The sequence below is a fragment of the Monodelphis domestica genome, chromosome 3 (assembly GCF_027887165.1).
Source record: "Monodelphis domestica isolate mMonDom1 chromosome 3, mMonDom1.pri, whole genome shotgun sequence".
In the NCBI taxonomy this organism is placed as follows: domain Eukaryota; kingdom Metazoa; phylum Chordata; class Mammalia; order Didelphimorphia; family Didelphidae; genus Monodelphis; species Monodelphis domestica.
In genome coordinates, this window is record NC_077229.1 from 45,316,757 (window position 1) to 45,338,088 (window position 21,332).

Sequence of the window (21,332 nt, forward strand, 5' to 3'; positions counted from 1 at the left end):
CTTATTTTTTCCTTGACTTCCCTGTTTTTGTTGGGAATATCACTCAGCATCCTTCCATCAACCATGGCTCGTGATCATTCTCACCTCTTCCCTGTATGTAACTTTCCTTACCTCTTCAGTTGTTGACGCATCAAATTCTATCTCCTCTTTGCACCCACAAGGGAATGGACTCCCTATTTCTAGCCCTCATCGCATCTCTTGATGACTTCAGCCTAATTGCCTCCGGGCTCTCCTCTCTGATTCCTCCCCACAAAACGATCACATAGATATTTCTAGGAAACAGCCCATGTCTCGACTCAAGAAGCTTCAGTGGTTCTGGATTCAAATACAAATTCTTCTGTTTGGCTCTTGAAACCCTTCACATTCTAGATTCAGTTTATCTTTCTAGACTGGTTCCATATCCCACAGTGGGCATTTGTTGAACTAAAGGGGAAATGGCCTCAAATTTTTATATTCTTTTTATGAGATACATAATATAGAGGGGCAACTGGGTAGCTCGGTGGATTGAGAGACAGGCCTAGAGACAGGAAGTCCTGGGTTCAAATCTGACCTCAGATACTTCCTAGCTGTGTGACCCTGGGCAAGTCACTTAATCTCCATCAACTAGCCCTTATCACTCTTCTGCCTTGGAACCAACACACAGTATTGATTCTAAGGTGGAAGGTGAGGGTTTAAAAATAAGAATCTTGCATTTATGTTCTTGGGGCAGGGGGATGTTTTTGCCTTTCTTCTGATCCCTAAAATTTGCCTGGCTTAGTAACAACTTGTTAATTTACTGATTGTATCCATGAACATGGAGAATTCAGAGAAGTATGAGAAGATCTCTATGAACTGATTCCAAGGGAATCAAACCAAAAAAATCTCCAAACCAGGAGAACACAATAGTATAAACAAATAGTATAAACAAATAATAAATAATAATAAATAGTATAAATAATAATAAATAATAATAAATAGTATAAACAAAACCATTAACTTTTTTTTAAGGAGAAAAAAACCCTCCAATGCCAACTTTTTGTTTTGTTTAAAGGGTTCTGTGTTATTCTAGGCATTCTTTTTGGTTTGTATAATTTAACAACCTTTGGAAAATTATAGAAGTTGTGATGATCTAATAATCCTGAAGAGCAGACTAAACTCCGAGGAGAGGTTATAATAATCCCAGCAAAGAACAAGACCATTTTGCTATCTGTTTATTTTGAGTTTACAGAGAAGCTTCAACATCTGTGGAAAAAAAAAAACACCAAAGTTTCATTTTTTTTCTCTTAAGTTCATGTCATTTAAGTGATAAATACACAGTATTTAACTCTGTACACCTGATAAAAGGAAAATGCATAGTAAAAAGGACTAGGAATGAATACAAGCATCGGGCATTGAAGAAACCACAGAATGGAAAAGGCAGCAGCAATCTCTCCAAACCTGCTGCATCCCATGAACCATAGAGAAGATGGAGCTCAAGCCCAGCTCAGCCTCTTTCTTTTCCCCGGCATTTCTGGAGGCCAGTGGAAACCACAGCTTTCTATCGTTTCGAGAAGCACTAAACTCACTGCTGCCGAGAAATAGAGGAGGGGGCAATCCTAACTAGGGAAGGGAGAGTCACATCTTGGATGCTAATATTGGGATCTGCAGGACCCACACATTGCCACTGGAAGGAAAATGAAGAGAGGAGAAAGAGAGAAAAGAGACCCATGAGGTGGCCAGAGCTGCTTGCCTCTGAGGCTGATTTGGAGGCTCCCTCCCCTCACCCCCAACACGCACCCAAGCTGCCTCCACCAAACTCTGACCTCCAAGACAGAAAATTGGCAGAATGATGAAACGGGCTCTGGGATCGTTGTTTTAGGAGTTAGAAAGGGACCTCGGCCCCCATACACACATGAGGTCCAGAGAGAGGATTGGCCCAAGGTTATTATACTGCTCATAAAGGACAGAGATAAGATTTGAACCCACGTCCTTATTCTCTGTCTCTCTTCAAAACAGGGGAAGGAAGAAAGGCTGAGTGCCCTTTTCTTCCATGTTTGCATTTACTCAACTGTTGCTTGGACTTGGGGGGAAAAAAAAAGCCCAAGGTCCTCAGGGGTCATTCATCTTCCCTAATAGCTGTGCTTTTAATTTTTTTTTTAAGGACTTGAACTCCAAAAAATTTGTGCCAAAGGAAGTGCCCTCCTGACTATACCATGAAAACCCTGGTGTGAGATTGGCCTGAAAATAAATGAATTTAAAGTCAAAGACTCTGGGTTTGAATCCTGGCCCTGCCAATGGACCGCCTGTGTGACCTCGGGCCAGTCTCTAACCTCAGTTTCCTCTATCTGTAAAATAAAGGGGAGGGGGCTGGATTCGATGACCTCTAAGGTCCCTTTTAGCTATAAATCTCTGATCTTTGGCTGACCCGCAGCGCAGACATCAGAAACCACAGTGAGACCCAAGACCCCTGAAAATGTGACGGCCCGATGCAGTTATGTAAACAGAAGGGAGGTTCGGTTCCAGGTCCGTGCACTGTCCGGCCATCGCGCACCCCGGGACTAAGTCTAAGATTAACAGTCGCCACCTCCAAGAGGCGCCTGGCAGGAGCCAACCACGTGTCGATTCAAAGTTGTGCCGTTGAGGATGCAGTCTGGGGTCAAAGACAACCAGGAAACCGCGTTAATGGTTGGATGTCAGAACAGCAAGCCGTCTGACTGAGCCCTTGGCTTTCCTGACTCTGCCTCTCACCCGCCTGTGTCTCGTGCTCTAGGACAGGCAGCGCGTCTGCCCAAGCAGCGCTCAAGGGGAAAGGGACGGAGCCCAAACCCCTCTAGGAGGGCACCAGGCCCTGCTCATCTCTGTGGCTACTGAGCCATTCGGACTAGTGCAAGTCGTCCCAGGAGCCTGAAGGACTCCATCCAATCGGAGCTCTTAGAATGTGTAAGAAAGGTGTGCTTTGGAGCCAAGACACCAAGGTGGAACCTTGCTAATTCCCCTTTTGTTGGGGCCTCAGATAGGACCGACCTGTGTATCTGGCAGGAAGCAGATTCCAAGCTAAAAAAAGAATGCATAGTCATGCTCTTGGTGGGAAGAGAAAAAAGGAACTTATTCCCATTTTCTACCACCAGGAAGAACATCTCAAAGTGACAGCAGAGACCCGGCTCACCTGCCACCTGGGGACTGCTATGTAGACCAGAAGTGACCTCGTGGCTTTCCAGGAAGGTTTCACGGCAAGATTTACCATATACGTGACAGCTGGGAGGAAACTTCCTGCACGGCAGCCCAAGAACTCACCAGCTCTACAGCCAGCTGGTATTATAGAAGGTGGAAACAAGACACCAGCGGCCTCTCCCATGTACAAGAGAAGATGCTGGAGAGGGAGACGCCGCCCCAGCAGTTCTGAAAGTCCCCGTTCCTCCCTTCAGAAGCTCTAAAGAGAGCATTTTATTTTTGAAAAGCACGAAGCTGATGTCTAGATAATTTCTGAACTCTAAATTCTAACCTATTCAAATAATTAAAAATCTTAAGCCATGTAATGTACATGGAAGTGTTGGATCTCACCCTGAATTTTTTTAAGTTAACAGTAATAAACATATTAGCTCAGTCATCTATTTCAGAAATGCACTCTCCTTTGTGCTGCCCTTTGGAAGCTAACAACAGATTGAGCCCCAGGGGGACTGCACACCCTCCCTGAGCTCCCCCCCCAACTCCTCGATGAATGGGGAGCCCTTCCGTTCCCAAGTTCATTCTACATCCACAAGTTCGTTTGTCTGAATAAGGAACATCCTTCACCAGTGAGGGATGGAGGCCAGGGGCGAATGCAAGTCCTTGGGATGAATGAGACTCACCGGGGCTATTCAGACTCTGCCCGGAGCCTGGCACCATTCGGGAGAGGAGGCGAGTCAAGAACGAGAGGGGGGCAACGTTTCCTAGGTGGCCGCTTTGCCAAAGGAACGCCCTGGGACACTCACTCGCGGCAGCCCGGCCCATTTGACAAGACTTGAAATATTTGGCATCAAACATTTCTCTCTGGAGGAGTCGCCCCATCCGCCACCTCACCCTCACGGCGTCCAGCTGGGGAGCCCGCAGCTCCTCTCCATTGGCCGGCCAGCCGGCTGAAGGCCAACATCCGAGTCCTGGAGTAGATGCCATGCCTCCCCCCCACCCCCACCCCTTAAAACGACAACGGAAAAGAAACAACCGAAGATGACGGGCGACACTTTACACAAGTGGTCAGTTTTGGTAGACATGCGGCGATGGAGACAGTGTGTGTTGGCAGCACGGGGCCCCGTGACATGCCCAGCTGAGGTTATTCGGGCTCCATCACTTCTTCTCCTGGTGGGGGTAGCGGCCGGTGCCCGTCATCCATCGGGGGGCCGGGGGCCTGGACTTCCACTCCTGTGGCCATTTTCACCAGACCACCTCCTCCTCCCCCACATTTGGCAGGTCGGTGCCCCTGAGGCTGTCTTCGCTGCCTTGCTTCCTGCTTGGAACACAGAAAACCAAGGGTCAGTCCCTTCGGAAGGAGGGTCTAGACTTCCTCCTCCCGGGAAAGCTGCCTCTTGAACCCCCATAGCCATAGCCTGGACCACAGAGGCAGCACCTTATGGACGGTCCCCTCCACTAACTGGTCCCCCATCCCCTCAAGCAGGCTTCCTCTTTCTTCTGAAGTCCAGCGGAGGGCAACGGACAGACTTGGTGATTAGACTGAAATGATGCCTAATTCAATGATCGTCATGGGAACGAAGAAGCTGTATGGAGAGGGAAGGGGTGAAGAGTTGTGAATGTGGAGTCGGAGGACCTCAGTTCAAATCCTAGCTCTGCTACTCATCACCAAACTGGCCTTGGGGAAGCTCCAAGGTCTCAGTTTCTTCCTCTGCCCCAACTTCCAGCATCTCATCTCAAACTGGCCATCCGGCAGACAACTTAAACTCAACGATGTCCAAAACAGAAGTCATTATCTTTGCCCTCACCTGCCTGCCTGAAGAGTGGACAGGGAGCATCATCACTCCTTGGGATCACCACCTAGACGTCATCTCGGATTCCTTACAATCTCTCGCTTCCCGTATCCAGTCTGTTGTCATGACCACGTCTCTCTCCTCTGACTGCCACCTCTCTGGTGGGAGCCCTCGTCATCTCAAGGCTAGACTCCTCTAATAACCTCCTATGATCTTTGTGAGGGCACAGACTGTCTTTGGTCTCTTTCTGTATGCCCAGAGCTTAGCATGGAGCCTAGTGCATAGTAGGAACTTAATAAATGTCGATTGATTGACTGAAATGACTGTGATCATAGAAATAGAGCCAGAAGGGCTTCCGAAGTCTGGTCCAACCTCCCATTTTACAGAGGCAAAATTGAGGCCCAGAAAGATTATTTTGGGGAATAGAACTGAGAGGCAGAGTGTGGTAGTGTCACAAGGCACTTGTCTTGGAGTCAGAAAGACCTGGATTCAAATGCCACCTCAGACATTTAGTAGCTGTGTGATCTCTTGAGCAAGTCTGCTTCAGTTTCCTCATCTATAAAATGAAGGGATTGGACTAGATGATACCTGAAGTCCCCCTTCCAGCTCCAAAACTATGATCTGATGAACTAGGATTTGAACCCAGACCCCCTGGTTCCAAATCTGGGAGCTTCATGCAATGGAAATAGAACCAGATTCAACACCAAAGAACTGAAGTTCAAATCCTGACTTTTTAATTTACTACCTGTGGGACCCTGGGCAAGTCACTTAACCCTCTCTGCCTCAGTTTCTTCCTCTGTAAAATGAGCTAGAGAAGGAAACAGCAAACTAGCTGAGTGACTCTGGGCAAATCACTTAATCCTCTCTGCCTCAGTTTCTTCCTCTGTAAAATGAGCTGGAGGAGGAAACAACAAACTAGTTGAGTGACTCTGGGCAAATCACTTAATCCTCTCTGCCTCAGTTTCTTCCTCTGTAAAATGAGCTAGAGAAGGAAACAGCAAACTAGCTGAGTGACCCTGAGCAAATCACTTAATCCTCTCTGCCTCAGTTTCTTCCTCTGTAAAATGAGCTGGAGAAGGAAACAGCAAACTAGCTGAGTGACCCTGGGCAAATCACTTAATCCTGTCTGCCTCTGTTTCCTCATCTGCAAAATCAGCTAGAGAAGGAAAGGGAAGGGCAAACCACTCTGGGATCTTTGCCCAAGAAAACCCCTCATGGGGTCACAAAGAGTCAGACACAACTGAACCACAAATGACCTCTGACTCCAAACTCCACGTTCTCTCCCCCACACCACCTAGGAAAGGATGATGCAAAGAAGTCTTTTCCCAATGTGCACCAAAATATATCGCAGTTCTTTTTTCGTGCTAGCAAAGAACTGGAAACTGAAGGAATGTCCCCAAACTGGAAAGTGACTGAATAAAACAGAGCATAAGAACGCAATGGAAGACTTTTGTGCTGTAAGAAAAGACAAAGGAGATGGTTTCAGAGAAGCCTGGGAAGACTTATATGAACTGATGCAGAGTGAAGTGAGCAGAACCAGAACAATTCATACGAGAACAGCAACCATGTAAAAGACAAATGACTTTGAAAGACTTCAGAACTCTGAGCGACATGATGCCCAACGCGCCCTGGATCCCAGAGGCCTGATGACGTAAGACGCTTCCCACCTCCTGATGGAGAAGTGATGGAGTCGGGATACAGAGTTAGACAAACATTTTTGGACATGGCCAATGCAGTCATTTTGTTTTAACTGCCTATATTGTAAGATTAAAATTAAATATCCAGATACTCCCAAGTGCAAAATTCCAACTGCACACTATGTATATTTGTTATAAGAGCTTTTGTTTTTCAATTAGGGGCAAGGAGGTGGGAGAGAGAAAAATAGATGCTTGCTAATTTTTTACAGTCGTCTCCCCCCAAATTCTCTTGGGAGCCCCATTTCCTAAGGGGGTAAATCCCTTCACATGGTCCTTTTTTAAGGTCCTTCAGAGAATGAGGAGTGAAATAACATGGGCCTAGGGAGCTGGGGAATGGGAAGGGAAGAAGACTATAGAGTAAAGCTCCCATCACCAACCAGATATGCCAGCAGCTGCAGGACCCCAAGGGGGAGGGGGTCCCCCTACAGGAATTGTTCCCCCTCCATCCTCCCCATCTGTGTCTAGGGTCTTATCTCCATTCCCCTGGCAGCAGCCAAATCGCATGTTGCTCCCCATGCACAGTGCTGGGTGATGCCAGGCCCCTTAGCCTCAGGAAGGGATCAAGATCCCTGAATGCCCTCCCCTCCAGTTCCATGCAGCAGCAGGTCCCAGGACTACATGCACTGAGCCCAGAGTGGCCCCAGCCCCTGAGTCACCTTTTGAGGAGGGCACTTGGTGCCCTCCACAGCACCCTCATGTCCAGTGCGCCAAGGGGATCCTTGCAGGGACACCCCCTCCCAACTCCTCGCCCTGATCTTCTTTAGCTGGGGGTCCTGGGTCAGTGCCTCGGCTCGCCTGGCTGCCCAAGTACTGGGTGTGGCGGGAGCGTGCAGGCCCCCTGCTCCCCAGATCCAAGGGCCCACGTGCTCAGCAGCCATCCCCGTGCCCCCAGGGATGCACAGGCAGACAGAGTCCTAGGCGGGTGGGCAGGCAGACAGGCAGGTAGAGCTGGCTTTACCTTGGACTCCAGGAAGGGCACACATCCCCCTGTTTGTTTTTTTCTGGAATTGGGGGAAGGGGAAGGAAAAGGGACATGAGAAGGAAGCCAGGAGAGCTTCAGAAGATTCTTCCCCAGCCCAAACACTCAGGACCCAGGAAGAGGAGAGGGTTCCTTACTCCTCATCCTTCTGAGTCTATTCAAAACCGATTTATGACCCTCTCTACCTCTTGGTGGCCAGGATTCTCCCTCCTTCTCAAGAGGTCAGTACTTGGTTCACTGTCTTCTTCTCCACCAGTCTACTTGGAGACTTCACTATCTCTGCTGTCACCCCCTTCCCTCAAATGCCCTGCCTCCCACTCCATTAACACTGAAGACCTCCACCTTCATTCATTACCTCAGCTACACACAGGGATAGGTGTACCCTTGAACTTGTCATCAGCCTCAAGAGTTCCTTCTGCCACTGGCATTTCTCTACCTAGAATATCCTATTCTCCCTCTTCTCCTCGTGTCTTTTGTTTCTTTCTTAAAATCAGGCCAAAGAGCGATAAGGGTGAGACAATGGAGATTAAGTGACTTGTCCAGGGTCACACATCTAGGAAGTGTCTGAGGCTACATTTGAATCCAGGACCTCTGGCCTCTGGGCCTGGCTCTCTATTTACTGAGCCACTTTGCTACCTCTTCCTTATGTCTTAATCATTCTCTTCTTCCTCCCCTTTATTTAAAAAATCCACCCAATAACCCCAAGTCCTTCCATCCATCTGGCTTTACCTTCTTCCCTTCTCAATCTTGACACTACTGTTAACCAATTCAATTTACCTGTCCTCTGCTCTCAAATCCCTGGCACCCCTTCTGGTCCTGGGGCCACTCATCCTTCATCAAACTCCAACCCTGCAAACCCCCCAACATCCACTTCTCTTCCCTCACTGCTGCGTGGTATAAGAGAAAAATACACAGCCAAACTGACCAGTGTGCTATAAACTTGTATCATATAACCTCAACTGGACCCTCAGCACTGCCCGGCAATCCTTCTCTCTCCAACATTACCTGAAGTGTTTAATCTGTCCATCCATCCATCCATCCATCCATCCATCCATCCATCCATCCATCCATCCTTCCTTCCTTTCTACCTTCTTCCCTTCCTTCCTTCCTCCCCTCCTCCTTCTCCTCCTCTTTCTCTTCCTCTTTCTCCTCCTCCCTGAACTCAGATTCCCAGGCCAGCGACTGTCTTCTACTCTCAGATCTGTCCTGGCCTCAGGGATCCTCCCCAAGGTCATTCCCCCTTTTTCACTCACCATCCTGGTCCAAAAACACTCCCTCCCTGGCCATCACAAACCTATAGATCTCTCCTTAGAATGTAGATTCCCTGAGGACGGGGATTGTTTTTGCTTGCTTGAGTGTTGGAAACACAGTAAGACCACTCATTCAAAATGCTCCAACCTCAGCAGCTCGAAACATGCTGTTTTTCCTTTCAAGCCTCCTAAGTTACTCTCCAATTCTTTTCAGCCTCCTATTTTACTGAGAAAATGAAAGGCATCCAGAAGGAGATAACTTTCCTTCCCACTCCTTGAACTCAGAGCCCTTTTCTCCTCCTCTGATCCAATCTCAGAGGAGGCTTTTCTTGCCAATGACAACCTCTCTACCCAGGCCCCAGATCCCACAGTTCCCATTTCTTCTGGGAGTTTGCCTTTTGGATCTTCTCTTCCCTCTGCTTAATCCATTTGTCCCAGCCACTTCACCGCCCATCCCTGGGACACCATCTCCTTTATCTCTTTCACTCTAATCTCTGATAATAAGATGGCCAGCCCTAATCTCATCCCTTACCATCTGTCCCAGCAAATTGCTCCCACCCTAGCTACTGGCACCTTCTCTGCTGCCTAGAAACACACCTTCTGCATCCTTTAAAAAAGCAAAAGCCCTCACCTGGCCTCCTTGAGAAAGACATCTGTATTTGGTAACTCCATTCACTCTCCTCCCATTCATTTCTTAAAATCTTTATCTTGGAGCAGCTAGGGAGCACAGTGGATATGTGTGAGGACCTCTGTTCAACTCTAGCCTCTGATACTTTCTAGCTGTGTGACCCTGGGAAAGTCATTTAACTCCCATTTGCCTAGCCCTTGCTGCTCATCTATCTTAGAATAGATATTAAGACAGAAGGTAAGGAGGATTTTTAAAAAACAACTTTCTGTCTTAATAACAACTAAGTACTCCATCCATCCAACCATCCATCCATCCATTTATCTATCTGCCTGTATCTATTTCTCTGTCTATTTCTATCTATCTCTGTCTATCTGTCTGTTTATCTGCCTAACTCTGTCTGCCTGTCTATCTATATCTATTTATTTCTCTGTCTATTTTTATCTATCTATCTCTATCCATCCATCCATCCATCCATATATATTTATCCATCCATCCATCCACCCACCCATCTATCCATCTATCTATCCATCTTTTAAACCCTTATTTTCTGCCTCAGTAATAATAAAAAGACAGAAGGGCACAGGCTAAGCAATCAGAGTTAAGTGACTTGCCCAAGGTCACACAGCTAGGAAATGTCTGAGACCGGATTCTCTCACTCATTTCTAAATCCTCTGCAGTCTGGTCTCTGATCTCATCACTTAACTAAAACTATTTCCCCAAAAGTTACCAGTGGTCTCTTGATTGCCAAATCTATTTTTAATAAGGATATTTTATTTTTACCAATAACATGTAATGACGGATTCTGAATCTAATGGTCTTTTCTCCACTTATCTTTGACCTCTCTGCAGCCTCTGGCATCATCCATCACCATCGATCTCCTCCCTCGGGGTTCATGGCACTCACTGCTCTCTCTGGGTTCTGCCCATATTCCTGACCATTCCTACTTAGTCTCCTTTGTTGAATCATCATCGCCAAATCTTGTCCTCTAACTGTGCATGTTCCCCAAGACGGTGTCCTGGGCCCCTCCTTGCCTCCTTGCTGACCTCATGGGCTCCCCCATGGTGCAGTGACCACCTCTGTGCAGATGACTCTCAGATATCCAGCCTTAATGTCTGTCCTGAGCTACAGTCTCACATCGCCCACTGGCTGTCAGATAGCTCCGGCTGTCTCTCTCACAGGCACCTCAAACAGAATTCCTCATCTTCCCCCTGATTTCATCCGTCTTCTGACCATCCTGCTTCTGTGGAGGGTGCCTCCATCCTCTCTCGCACCAGATCCACAGCCTCAAAAGAATTCCCAACCCCTCACTTTCACTCACCCCACTCAGCCAATCTGATACCAAGTCTTATCAGTCCCGATTCCACAGCATCTCTAACAGGCGTCCCCTTGGCTTCACCCATACCCCTGCCTCATTTAGGTCTTTTGTTTGGACCACTGCAGTAGCCTCTGAATGTCTCTGCTTCAAATCTCTGCTCAAGGTGCTGCTGCTAATGTGATTTTCCTAACCATCCAACCATGTCGCCCTACCTCCCCCTACACTCAGTAAACTGCAGTGGCTCCCTATTACCTCTAGGATAAAATACCTCCCCCCCCCCCAAGCCGGTTTGGCATTTCCAGTTCATCATTTTCCCTTTCCAGATTTCTTACATATGACCCTCTTCCCCAGATCCTCTGGTCCGCTTGCTACGCTTCATACTCCCTTTCCCACTTCCATCTTTTGCCTAGGCTGTTCTCCTTGCCTGGAGTGCTCTCCCTTCTCACGTTTACCTCTGAAAATTGCTGATTTCCTTCCAGACTCAGCTTAAATGCCACTTTCTGTGAAGGATCTACCTCCAGAAGGTTCCCTCGGCTGCCCGTGCCCCCTCTCTAAGGCTCCCCTGCATCTCTTCAGTATGAATCTCATGCATACCGATTTCTACACATGTTGTCCCCCCCAGTTTGAGTGTAAAGCTCTGTGAGGGCACAGACTGTTTTGCTTTCCTTGGTGTATCCCCAGAACTTAGTACATACAAAGCCTGACACACAGAAAGCACTTAGTACTGACTGATCGAGTTCTCCCAGAGAGGATCCCTGCCCAAACTTGGTTCAAAATCTACCTCTGATTCATCCCTGACTGTGTGACCCTGGACAAGTCACCTCTCAGAACTCTAAGATTCTAAGTTACAGAGAAGGTGCCAACCTGCATCAATGGAGGAAATCCCTTCCCCAAACCGATGAAATAAAATAAATATTTTGTGTTTATAAGGCAGCTAGGTGGCTCAATGGAGAGAGTGCTAGACCTAGAGTCAGGAGGATGAAGTTCAAACCTGAGTGATCCTGGTCTAGTCACTCAACCCTGTTTGCCTAACCCTTGCCCTTGTGTCTTAGAGATGTTACTAGGACAGAAAGTAAGGGTTGAAAAATATTTGTAATGTATTTTTGAAGTTACTTCTCTGTACAATACCATAAACATTTAGTAAGCGCCCACTATGTGCCAGGCACTGTGTGTTAAGCACTCAGGATGTAAATAGGAACAGGAAAGGCAGTTGCTGCCCTCAAGAAGCTCACAGTCTAACGGGGAGTAAAGACCCCAAAAGAAGCTGGGGTGGGAGAGAGAAGATATGGTGACTGAGAATCTAAGGAGTAAGGCTGATGGGAAACAGAATCCACCAGGCTGTCTTTATGTGGAGGCTTTGGGAGGAATGTCATGAGAATTAATTCTATCCTTTCAGTAGGGAAACTCCTTGAGGGCAGGGGCTGCCCTATTTTATTCCTGTCCTTTTATACCCAGTCCCCAGCAGGGTACTCGATAGATAGTATGTGTTTAATCAATGTTTGCTGAGGAACAATTAGGTGGCTCAGTGGAGGGAGAGCCAGGACTGGAGATGGGAGGTCTGGGTTCAAATCTGGAAACAGACACTTCCTAGTTATAGGTGACCCTGGGCAAGTCACATCACCCTGTTTGCCTAGCCTATGCCCTTCTGTCTTAAGAGTTGTTTAAGTCAGAAAGTAAGGGTTTAATCTCTCTAATATGTCAATTACAGAATCCTAATAAAACACACATGGCTACTTCAAAAAAAAAGTAAGGGTTTAAATAATAGGTGGCTGGCTGGCTGGCTGAATAGATGGATGGATGGATGGATGGATAGATAGATGGATAGATAGATAGATAGATAGATAGATAGATAGATAGATAGATAGATAGATAGATAGATAGATAGATAGATAGATGGATGGATGGATGGATGGATAGATAGATAGTTAGACAGACAGACAGACAATAGATAGATGGATAGATGGATTATGGATGGATGGATAGACAGATAGATAGATAGATAGATAGATAGATAGATAGATAGACAGACAGACAGACAATAGATAGATGGATAGATGGATTATGGATGGATAGATAGATAGATAGGGAGGTAGATAGGGAGGTAGATAGATAGATAGATAGATAGATAGATAGATAGATAGATAGACAGACAGACAGACAATAGATAGATGGATAGATGGATTATGGATGGATAGATAGATAGGGAGGTAGATAGGGAGGTGGATAGATAGATAGATAGATAGATAGATAGATAGATAGATAGATAGATAGATAGACAGACAGACAATAGATAGATGGATAGATGGATTATGGATGGATGGATGGATGGATAGATAGATAGATAGATAGATAGATAGATAGATAGATAGATGGATGGATGCATAGATAGATAGATAGATAGATAGATAGATAGATAGATAGATAGACAGACAGACGGATGGACAGACAGACACAGACAGACAGACAGACAGATAGATAGATAGATAGATAGATAGATAGATAGATAGATAGATAGACAGACAGATAGATAATTTGTTGAATGAATCAACAGGTCTGTGCTGTGGATTGAAAGCCCGCCATGGATTGAAAGGCCTTTCCTCAGGAAAAGAGCTATCATAGTATTTTTTTAATACAGGTGTGCAAAGCATTTTATATATTATCTCACTTGGTCCTCTGCACAACCATGTAAGGTAGGTACTATTTTTATTCCAATTTTATAGATGAGGAAGCTGAGGGACAGTAAGAAGTTAAGTGGCTTAACGTTAAGCCGGGTCCTCCAGACTTACAGGTCCAGAACTCTGGGTACCACATCACATAGCTGCCTAGCTTTCCCCCTACTATGAAGCCTATGACTAACCCTAAAATTCTGTCATCCAAGACTCATTCTTTTGGTTTCTAAAGATTTTTCCTCGGTTAAGAGCCCCACCTTCGGAAGGATTACACTTTGTCTTCATTACACTAATGCCTTCTAGAAAGGACTGACTGACAGCCAGGTGAGAGTAAGACCCTATAAGAACAGAATATAGATTGGAGGCCAAAAAAGGAATGGATGAAGAAGGGGCCAAATAATTTCATTCACAATATGTTCCAGGCTGGGCACTGTTGGCTTCATCTACCAAGAAGTGCCACAGGGTATTATATATGAGCTTGTGAGGTTCACGGTACCATAGATTTTGAATAAGAAGGATCCTTAGTGGCCAGTGAGTACAACCTTCTCACTTTACAGATGAGGAAACTGAGTCAAAAAAGTTTAAATTACTAAAACAGAGTCACACAGCTAAAAAAGTACCTGAGGTAAGATTTGAACTCAAGTCTTTCTGACTCTTAATACTCTACCCACTATACCACACTGCTTTGCATTCTGCCTCCTCCCCAAAGGTTTAGTGTGGCCTCTACACATCTTCTTATCAGTGATGGAGTACCAATCCTTCCTCCCCATTTCACAGTGAAGGTCCATGTGACTTACTCATGGTTATAGGGCAGACGGTCTCATGCCCAGAGAGGACCCCTGCCCGAAGATGACAAACGAAGCCAGAGACCTTCTCCTTGAGGGCTCCCAGGTCCCTATGCAGGCTGGAGGGAGGGAGGGAGGCAGGAAGAAGAAAGGAGGGCACTCACGTGAGCAGGTTTCCAGGAGCAGACAAAGAGCGCTCTTCCCGCCGGCTGCCCTCAAAGGGGTTCCCAAAAGATCGTTTACGGATCATCGTCTTCACAAGAATCTGGAGAGCAAGAGATGGCTACGTTAATGACTGCTCAGGCACTGAGGACAGTTAGGCTGACCTTCTCCTTCCTCCCCTCAGTCCCCTGGTCTCCTGGACCTTCTCTCTCATGACAGCAGCCCCTCTAACTCCCAGGGATCCGGTCTAAGCAGAACCCTTTCCATAAGATGCTCTGCTCCTGCCTGAAGAGATCCAAGCAGGGACCTAGAGAAAGCTCTAAGTTACCGGATACAATCAAGCCTTCTTGCAAAATGCCCCTCAAGGTGTTTGGCAGATAGAAAGTGCTCACTAAATGCTTCCTGATTGACTGATCATTTCCTTTACAAGAACTACTACTGCCTCTCCTCCTAGACCGGCTTCCTATCACCCTTCCCTTGATTGTTCCATAACAACAGCCTTATAGCACAATCCCCCAATTCTATTCTCTCCTGATGCCAGGAGAGGCAGTGTGGAGAGTGAATAGAGTGTGGAACTTGTAGAGGAGGACCTGGGTTCAAGTTTCATCTCAGACCCTTACTAGCTGGGTGACTCTGGGCAAAGTACAACATCTCTGGGTCTGTTTCCTCATTTGTAATAGGAGAAGGCTGTGACCTCCAAGATCCCTTCCAGCTCTAAATGATGAGGTTAAATCAGCCTTCAAAAACTAGCAGATTGTTCCAAGGATCCATGATTTTCTCAATGTGTGGAGGAAGGAGCACCTTCACTAATGCTGACTGCGACACATCTGCCCCTCGGGAGCTAGTTGCCATGAGTTAACTCTGATGAAAAAAATTATTCCATTCACATAGACCTGAAACCTGCCTTTTACTGGTATCTCCCCTTTTCTTCCCCCTCATCCCACTAAGAAGAACATATCTGAATTTTCAAGGCTAAAGTCCTCTACCCGAGTCTCCTCAAAATTAAACATCGCTCTTCTAGCTGGGATTTATCGCTTCTTTTCAAAGTTCCTCCTCATCTTGAGCCTGCTCCCTAGGACATACTCCAGTGTGTCAACATCCATCTTAAAAGACAGTGTCCTAGGCCAGCTAGGTGGCTCATTGGATAGAGAGCCAAGTTTGGAGATGAGAGGTCCTGGGTTCAAATCTGGCCTCAGACACTTCCTAGCTGTGTGAGACCCTGGACAAGTCACTTAACTTCCCACTGCCTAGCCCTTACCACTCTTCTGCCTTGGAACAAATACACAATATAGATTCTAAGAAAGAGTTTGAACTTTATATCTATATACATATATACACATACATGTATATATGTCTATATATTTATATATATTCATAAATATATAAATATATTTTAAGAGGGTGCCTGCCTAGCACGGAGTCTAGCACAGACATCACCTCATTTATTCTGGATTCTACACTCATATTAAAGTAGCCAATGACAAAGTGCATTAGCTTTTTTTTTGGCTACTGTGTCATTATCAATTAGCACTGAACTTATTGCCCACTATCAACTGCCAGGCCTCCTACATCCTGCATTGGTACTGACTGTTTGGACCTATGTGCCTAACTTTACATTTATTCCCATTCAGTGTGATCTTGTTCGTCTTTATGGATAGATCTAAGCACATCAAAATCTTTTTTTTTAAAACCCTCACCTTCCATCTTGGAATCAATACTGTGTGCTGGTTCCAAGGCAGAAGAGCAGTAAGGGCTAGGCAATGGAGGTTAAGTGACTTGCCCAGGGTCACATAGCTGGGAAGTGTCTGAGGCCAGACTTGAACCCAGGACCTCCTGTCCCTAGGCCTGACTCTCCATCCACTGGACTACCCATCTGCCCTCATAGAAATATTTTAAAATCTGGAATCTGTCATCTCAAATACAGCTCTCCCTCCCAGCTGTGTGTTGCAATCAATATGCCTGATTAATTAAAAAAAAAAAAAACAGGTTATGCTGGAGATATCTCTGTATCGCCCTGGTGCCTTGCATACATTAGATTTGTTTTATGAACTAATCCTCTCTAGGTAGCCTAGGAGGCATAGATAAACTCAAGCCAGTCAAGACTGCTTTATTTGTCCTTCAGGTGGTCCTTCCCAGGCCTCCAGCTACTAATTTCTTCCCCTCTAAGATGATCTTCCAACTTGTCTGCAAATATTGGGTCTGTAGCAATAGACATGTTTTCTCCCCATTAGAATGTGGATTCCTTGACAGCAGAGACTGTATTTTTGCCTTTCGTTGTATACTCTGAGCTGATCCTAAGTCCAGGCATATAATAAATTAAATATTAGTGGGCTGCTTTTTCCCACATTCGAGGTAGGCAGATGGGGGAGTCATGCGGTTTCAGGACCAAGGACAGGGAGCTGTCCAATCAGAGAAAGCTGAAGAAGGGAGACCCTGGTGGGGGAAGAGAACTGAAGACGTCACCACAAAGTTCTACAAGGGGCACAGCAGGCCTAACTCTCAGGAATCGTGGAATCTTGGAGTTGGAAGAGATCTGGGGGATCATCCATCTCGTCTGATACTTGGACAGGCATCCTCTCTACAGTGGTCTCTTCTCCTCTGTATAAAGATCTTGTCTTAGATAATCACTAACTATTCTACACAGGGCAAGTTACTTAATTTCTCTCAGCCTCAGTTTCCCTGATTGTAAAATGGAAGATCTGGCTAGAGGCTTTCTAGCTTGAGAGCTAGGAGCCTATAAACTTCCTATGAAGGAGAAAGCACAATTAAATAGTCATTTAAGGTTTGCAAAGGGATTTACATGTCTCAAAACATCACTAGGAGTTAGGTACTGTTCTTATCCTCATTTTATAGATGAGGAAACTGAGGCAGATAGAGGTTCAATAACTTGTCCTCAGGGTCGCATTATCTGAGGAAGAATTTGAACTCAGGTCTTCCTGACTTAAGGCCAATGTTCTAACCACTGAACCTCCAAGTTCCCACTTTCTCCTGGGTGTAATCCATTTTATTTTTGTTAAACCCTCACCTTCCATCTTGGAGTCAATACTGTATTGGCTCCAATGTGTATTGGCTCCAAGGCAGAAGAGTGGTAAGGGCTAGGCAATGGGGGTCAAGTGACTTGCCCAGGGTCACACAGCTGGGAAGGGTCTGAGAGCAGATTTGAACCCAGGACCTCCCATCTCTAGGCCTGGCTCTCAATACACTGAGCCACCCAGCTGCCCCCCCCATTTTATTTTATTTTTAAATCCTTACCTTCCACCTTGGAATCAGTACTGTGTATTGGTTCTAAGGCAGAAGAGTGGTAAGGACTAGGCAAGCTGGTGAAGTGACTTGTCCAGGGTCACACAGCTAAGAAGTGTCTGAGGCCAAATTTGAACCCAGGACCTCCCATCTCTAGGCCAGGCTCTCCATCCACTAAGCCACCCAGCTGCCCCCTCCTCATTTTATTTTTTAAAATAACTAAACTGCTAGAAAGTTTTTCCTGCCATCAAACTCAAATCTGCATCTCTGTAACCTTCCTCCATAGTTCCCAGATCTACTCTCTGGGGTCAAGAAGGAAAGTTTCTTCTTCTTCCAGGGAGCAGCCCTTTTGGTATCTAAAGGTGGAGTTCCTGTGGCCCATTTCTCTCCCATTAAAAATCTTCTTCCCTGAGCTCCAGATCCTCAGTTCCCTCAAGTTCTCTTAGAGCCCAGTGCTGTCCCTGTCCCCTCCTCCCTGAGCTATCCCAGGGCTTGTCCAGCTGGACGTCCCAAACTTCTCCAGTGATCCTCAAGTTTTACTTAATGCCCAGGATAGGGGGAAGAAGGAGCCTCCAAGGCACAGGAACAAGAGGCTACCCTCTCCGGCCTCTGGGGCCGAGAGCTCAGGCCCAGCTGCTTTCCAAGGGCAATTCAGAGCCACCAGATTCTCTTTGGATCAGGACCAAAAGGCTCCATGTTCAACACCTCCCTTTCCCCGGGCTGGAGCCGTGCCCACAGCCACAGACTGAAGAGCCCCGAGGGGAGCCAGAGGTGCAGGGAAGGCTCCCTGGAGCCCACAGGGAAGAGTGAAGAGGCGCGGGTGGGTTGTAAGTTGTGATTGACATGCAGAGACCCTGGAGAAAGAGGGGAGAAGGATGTTCATGGATTCCAGGCTCAGGAGAGGCTCAGAGGCCAGGAGGGGTGAGGGGGAGAATGAGAGAGATGCAGAGTGAGTGTGTGAGGAGGCGAGGGGGGGAAGGAGGGGTCCGGCAGGGGCAGAGCTGAGCGAGTGCGAGTCTAGGATTTTTCCTCCCCTGGGGAAGGGATATGTCTCCGAGCCGAGTGGTCCAGTGGGAAGCGCACAGTGGCCCCATCGAGGCTGACCCCAAGACCCTCGGACGCCACAATTGCTTCTCTTGCCTCATCTGACGAGCCAGCCTTAGTGGGAGACCCCACGAGGGAAGGTCAGGGCTCTGCTGGGTAGGTTGACAGGTTTCTGGCAACCCCACAGGAGGGAGCTGGGGCACAACCTGTTTATCCATATGGTCCTTTCAGAGTCGTTCTTCAACTAGCAGGGGAGCCAGCTTCTATCTTTGGCATCGGCTCCCCCTCCTGAGAAGGCAGGACAGCAGAGCTGGGCCCAGTGCTTGGGGGACCCAAGTATCTCCTTTTGGGGTGAGCCCAAACTTCGGGTGGCCTATCACAACATCCACTCAGGTGACAGAGTCCTGTCTACTGGGGCAGAAGGAAAGATCTGTCTAGGCTTTCTTTAAAAACCTTTCTTTTCTGTCTTAGTAGCAACTCTAAGACAGAAGGGCAAGGGCTAGGCAAATGGGTTAAGTGACTTTCCCAGGGTCACACAGCTAGAAAGTGTCTGAGACCAGATTTGAACCCAAGAGCTCCCAACTCCAGGCCTGGTGCTCTATCTGCTGTGCTACCTAGCAGTTCTTGTCCAGACTTTTTTCAGAGAGGCATTGTAGTTGCTAATGTGCCCACGGTGCTCCCTTGAAGCCAGGGAGATCTGGGTTCAAATCCTACCTCTGACTATGTGACCATAAGTAAGTCATTTAACTCTCTAAGTCTATAAATTGCAGAAAAGCTGCTAACCTGCATGGGTGGAGGGAGTTTCTTCATTGGGGGCTTCTCTATATCAAGGAAATCACACATTTGGTTCCTATTTACAAGGGCTCTGAACTCTCTCCCTCTCCCTCCTTCTCTCTCTCTCTCTCCCTCCTTCTCTCTCTCTCTCTCCCTCTCTCCCCCTCTCTCTCTCTCTCTCTCTCCCTCTCTCTCTGCCTCTCTCTCTCTCTCTCTCTCTCTCTCTCCCTCTCTCTCCCTCTCTCTCCTCTCTCTCTCTCTCTCTCTCTCTCTCTCTCTCTCTCTCTCTCTCTCTCTCTCTCTCTCTCTCTCTCTCTCTCTCTCTCCCTGTCTGTCTGTCTGTCTGTCTGTCTGTCTCTTTCCTTCTGTCTGTCTGTCTGAGATGGTGAAAACCTATTCAGAGTTCTCAGCTGACCTCCTTTTGGTCCACTCATTCCAATGAAGGCCATTTTGAGATTTGACTGTGTCACCCCAGCCTCTCAAAGGTCAGGGAGTCCCTCAAAAATCTCTCCAACTCACAACCCAACTACCAACCCATTTTCTTCCTCCCCCCACCCTGTCTCCAGTTCCTCTGGGCCTGGAATTCAGGGTTTCCTGCAGTAGGCGTCCCTGTCTCAGACCTTACAGAAGTGGGGGCTCCAAGAGGTCCTTAGCCAGGAAGCTAAGACCTCCCCCCACTGCTCCCTGCTCCCCGATGCCTCCGGTGGGCCCTCTTGAGGCCGGCGGCTCCTGCCTTCCTCTCTCTCTCTGTCTGCACTCAGGGAGCTCTGCCCGCCTTACCACAGTTGCCAGGCTGGGGATGTGTTTGACAGAGTTCTCCACCTCCTCTTCCGTCACCTCCACCAAGGTGCAGTTCTCATCCTCCGTGGGCAGCGGCTCCGCCCCGTGCCTTGTGACCCAGGGGTGCAGCTTCAATGAACAATAGGAGGGGTGAGGGGTGGGGGGCACCCCCAGGAGGCCAGAAAGCAACACGAGGACCTGCTGGCTGGACAGAAAGGGCATGCGGGGAGGGGAGAACCCCCCAGATACACATGCAGGCATGGGGGTGGGCAGGCCAGGCAGATGGATGGCGGCACGAAGCAGGAGGAGAGAGAATCAGAAGGAAATATGGAAAGGGGAGGAGGAAGGACCACGAAATCACCCACACCTTGGACTTATTTCCACATCCACTCTGGAGAACCACTTTCGATCCTGCTAAGGCTGATGACGTGGGAGAATTCTTATTGTCTTGGGTCCCGCTTCCATCGCCGCCCCCCTCCAACCTGATCATCCCCCCCGTTGCTCGTCCCAGTCTGGGGAATGAGCCCTGAATTGAAGCATCAGCCGGGTGGGAGTTCAAATCCTGACTTGGTAGCTTCACCCCTATTTGACCTTGGATCAGGCATTCCCCTCCGAGGGCCTCAGTTTCCTCATTTGTAAAATGAAGGCTGCGGACAAGATGCCTGTTAAGTCCCTTCCGGCTCAAGATTTGTGATCTGGGGGCAATCCTATGAATGGTCTCCCCATTTCACAGAAGGGCACCAACAAGGCTCGGGGAAGACAGTCACTGGACCCAAGGGGCTACAGGCCCTGGGCATCCAAGCTGGAAAAAGAGACTCCAGGAGCCCTGAACCTTCCCCCGGGCTCGGGCTCGGAGCTTGCTCCCAGACTGCCTTCCCAAGAAACATCCCGTTTCAGCGTCATTCCTCCCCCTTCAAACACCGGTTGGGGTTCCAAAGCTGCTTCCACTTGTTGGCTAGGGATAAAGCCCTTCCTCCGCCCAGCTGTCCTGGCCAGGCAGCTCAAGGGGGTGGGGGCTGTCCAGACAAAGCCCCCTCCCCTCCTGAGTCTCTGGGAGATGCAGCCACTCCCCTAAGGACCCTGGACAGCTCAA

The 21,332-nt window shown here is 47.7% G+C and overlaps 1 protein-coding gene across 15 annotated transcripts in view; it reads right to left on the minus strand.

Annotated features, from left to right (window-relative positions):
• Positions 1–1,177: 1,177 nt before the first annotated feature.
• Positions 1,178–21,332, minus strand: part of CAMKK2 (calcium/calmodulin dependent protein kinase kinase 2) — an 88,306-nt gene continuing 68,151 nt past the window's right edge. For 2 of the 15 annotated variants that reach the window (XM_056821778.1, XM_056821780.1), the window contains exons 14-17: positions 20,240–20,368; positions 14,404–14,504; positions 7,572–7,614; positions 1,178–4,444 (exon numbers count right to left, since the gene is read on the minus strand). In XM_056821778.1, coding sequence (XP_056677756.1) covers positions 4,268–4,444; positions 7,572–7,614; positions 14,404–14,504; positions 20,240–20,368 — 450 coding nt within the window. In that variant the 3' untranslated portion in view covers positions 1,178–4,267. Of the gene's footprint in view, positions 4,445–4,477; positions 4,710–7,571; positions 7,615–14,403; positions 14,505–20,239; positions 20,369–21,332 lie in introns of those variants that run through there. The other 13 variants (XM_056821779.1, XM_056821781.1, XM_056821782.1 and 10 more) reach the window with 8 other exon arrangements.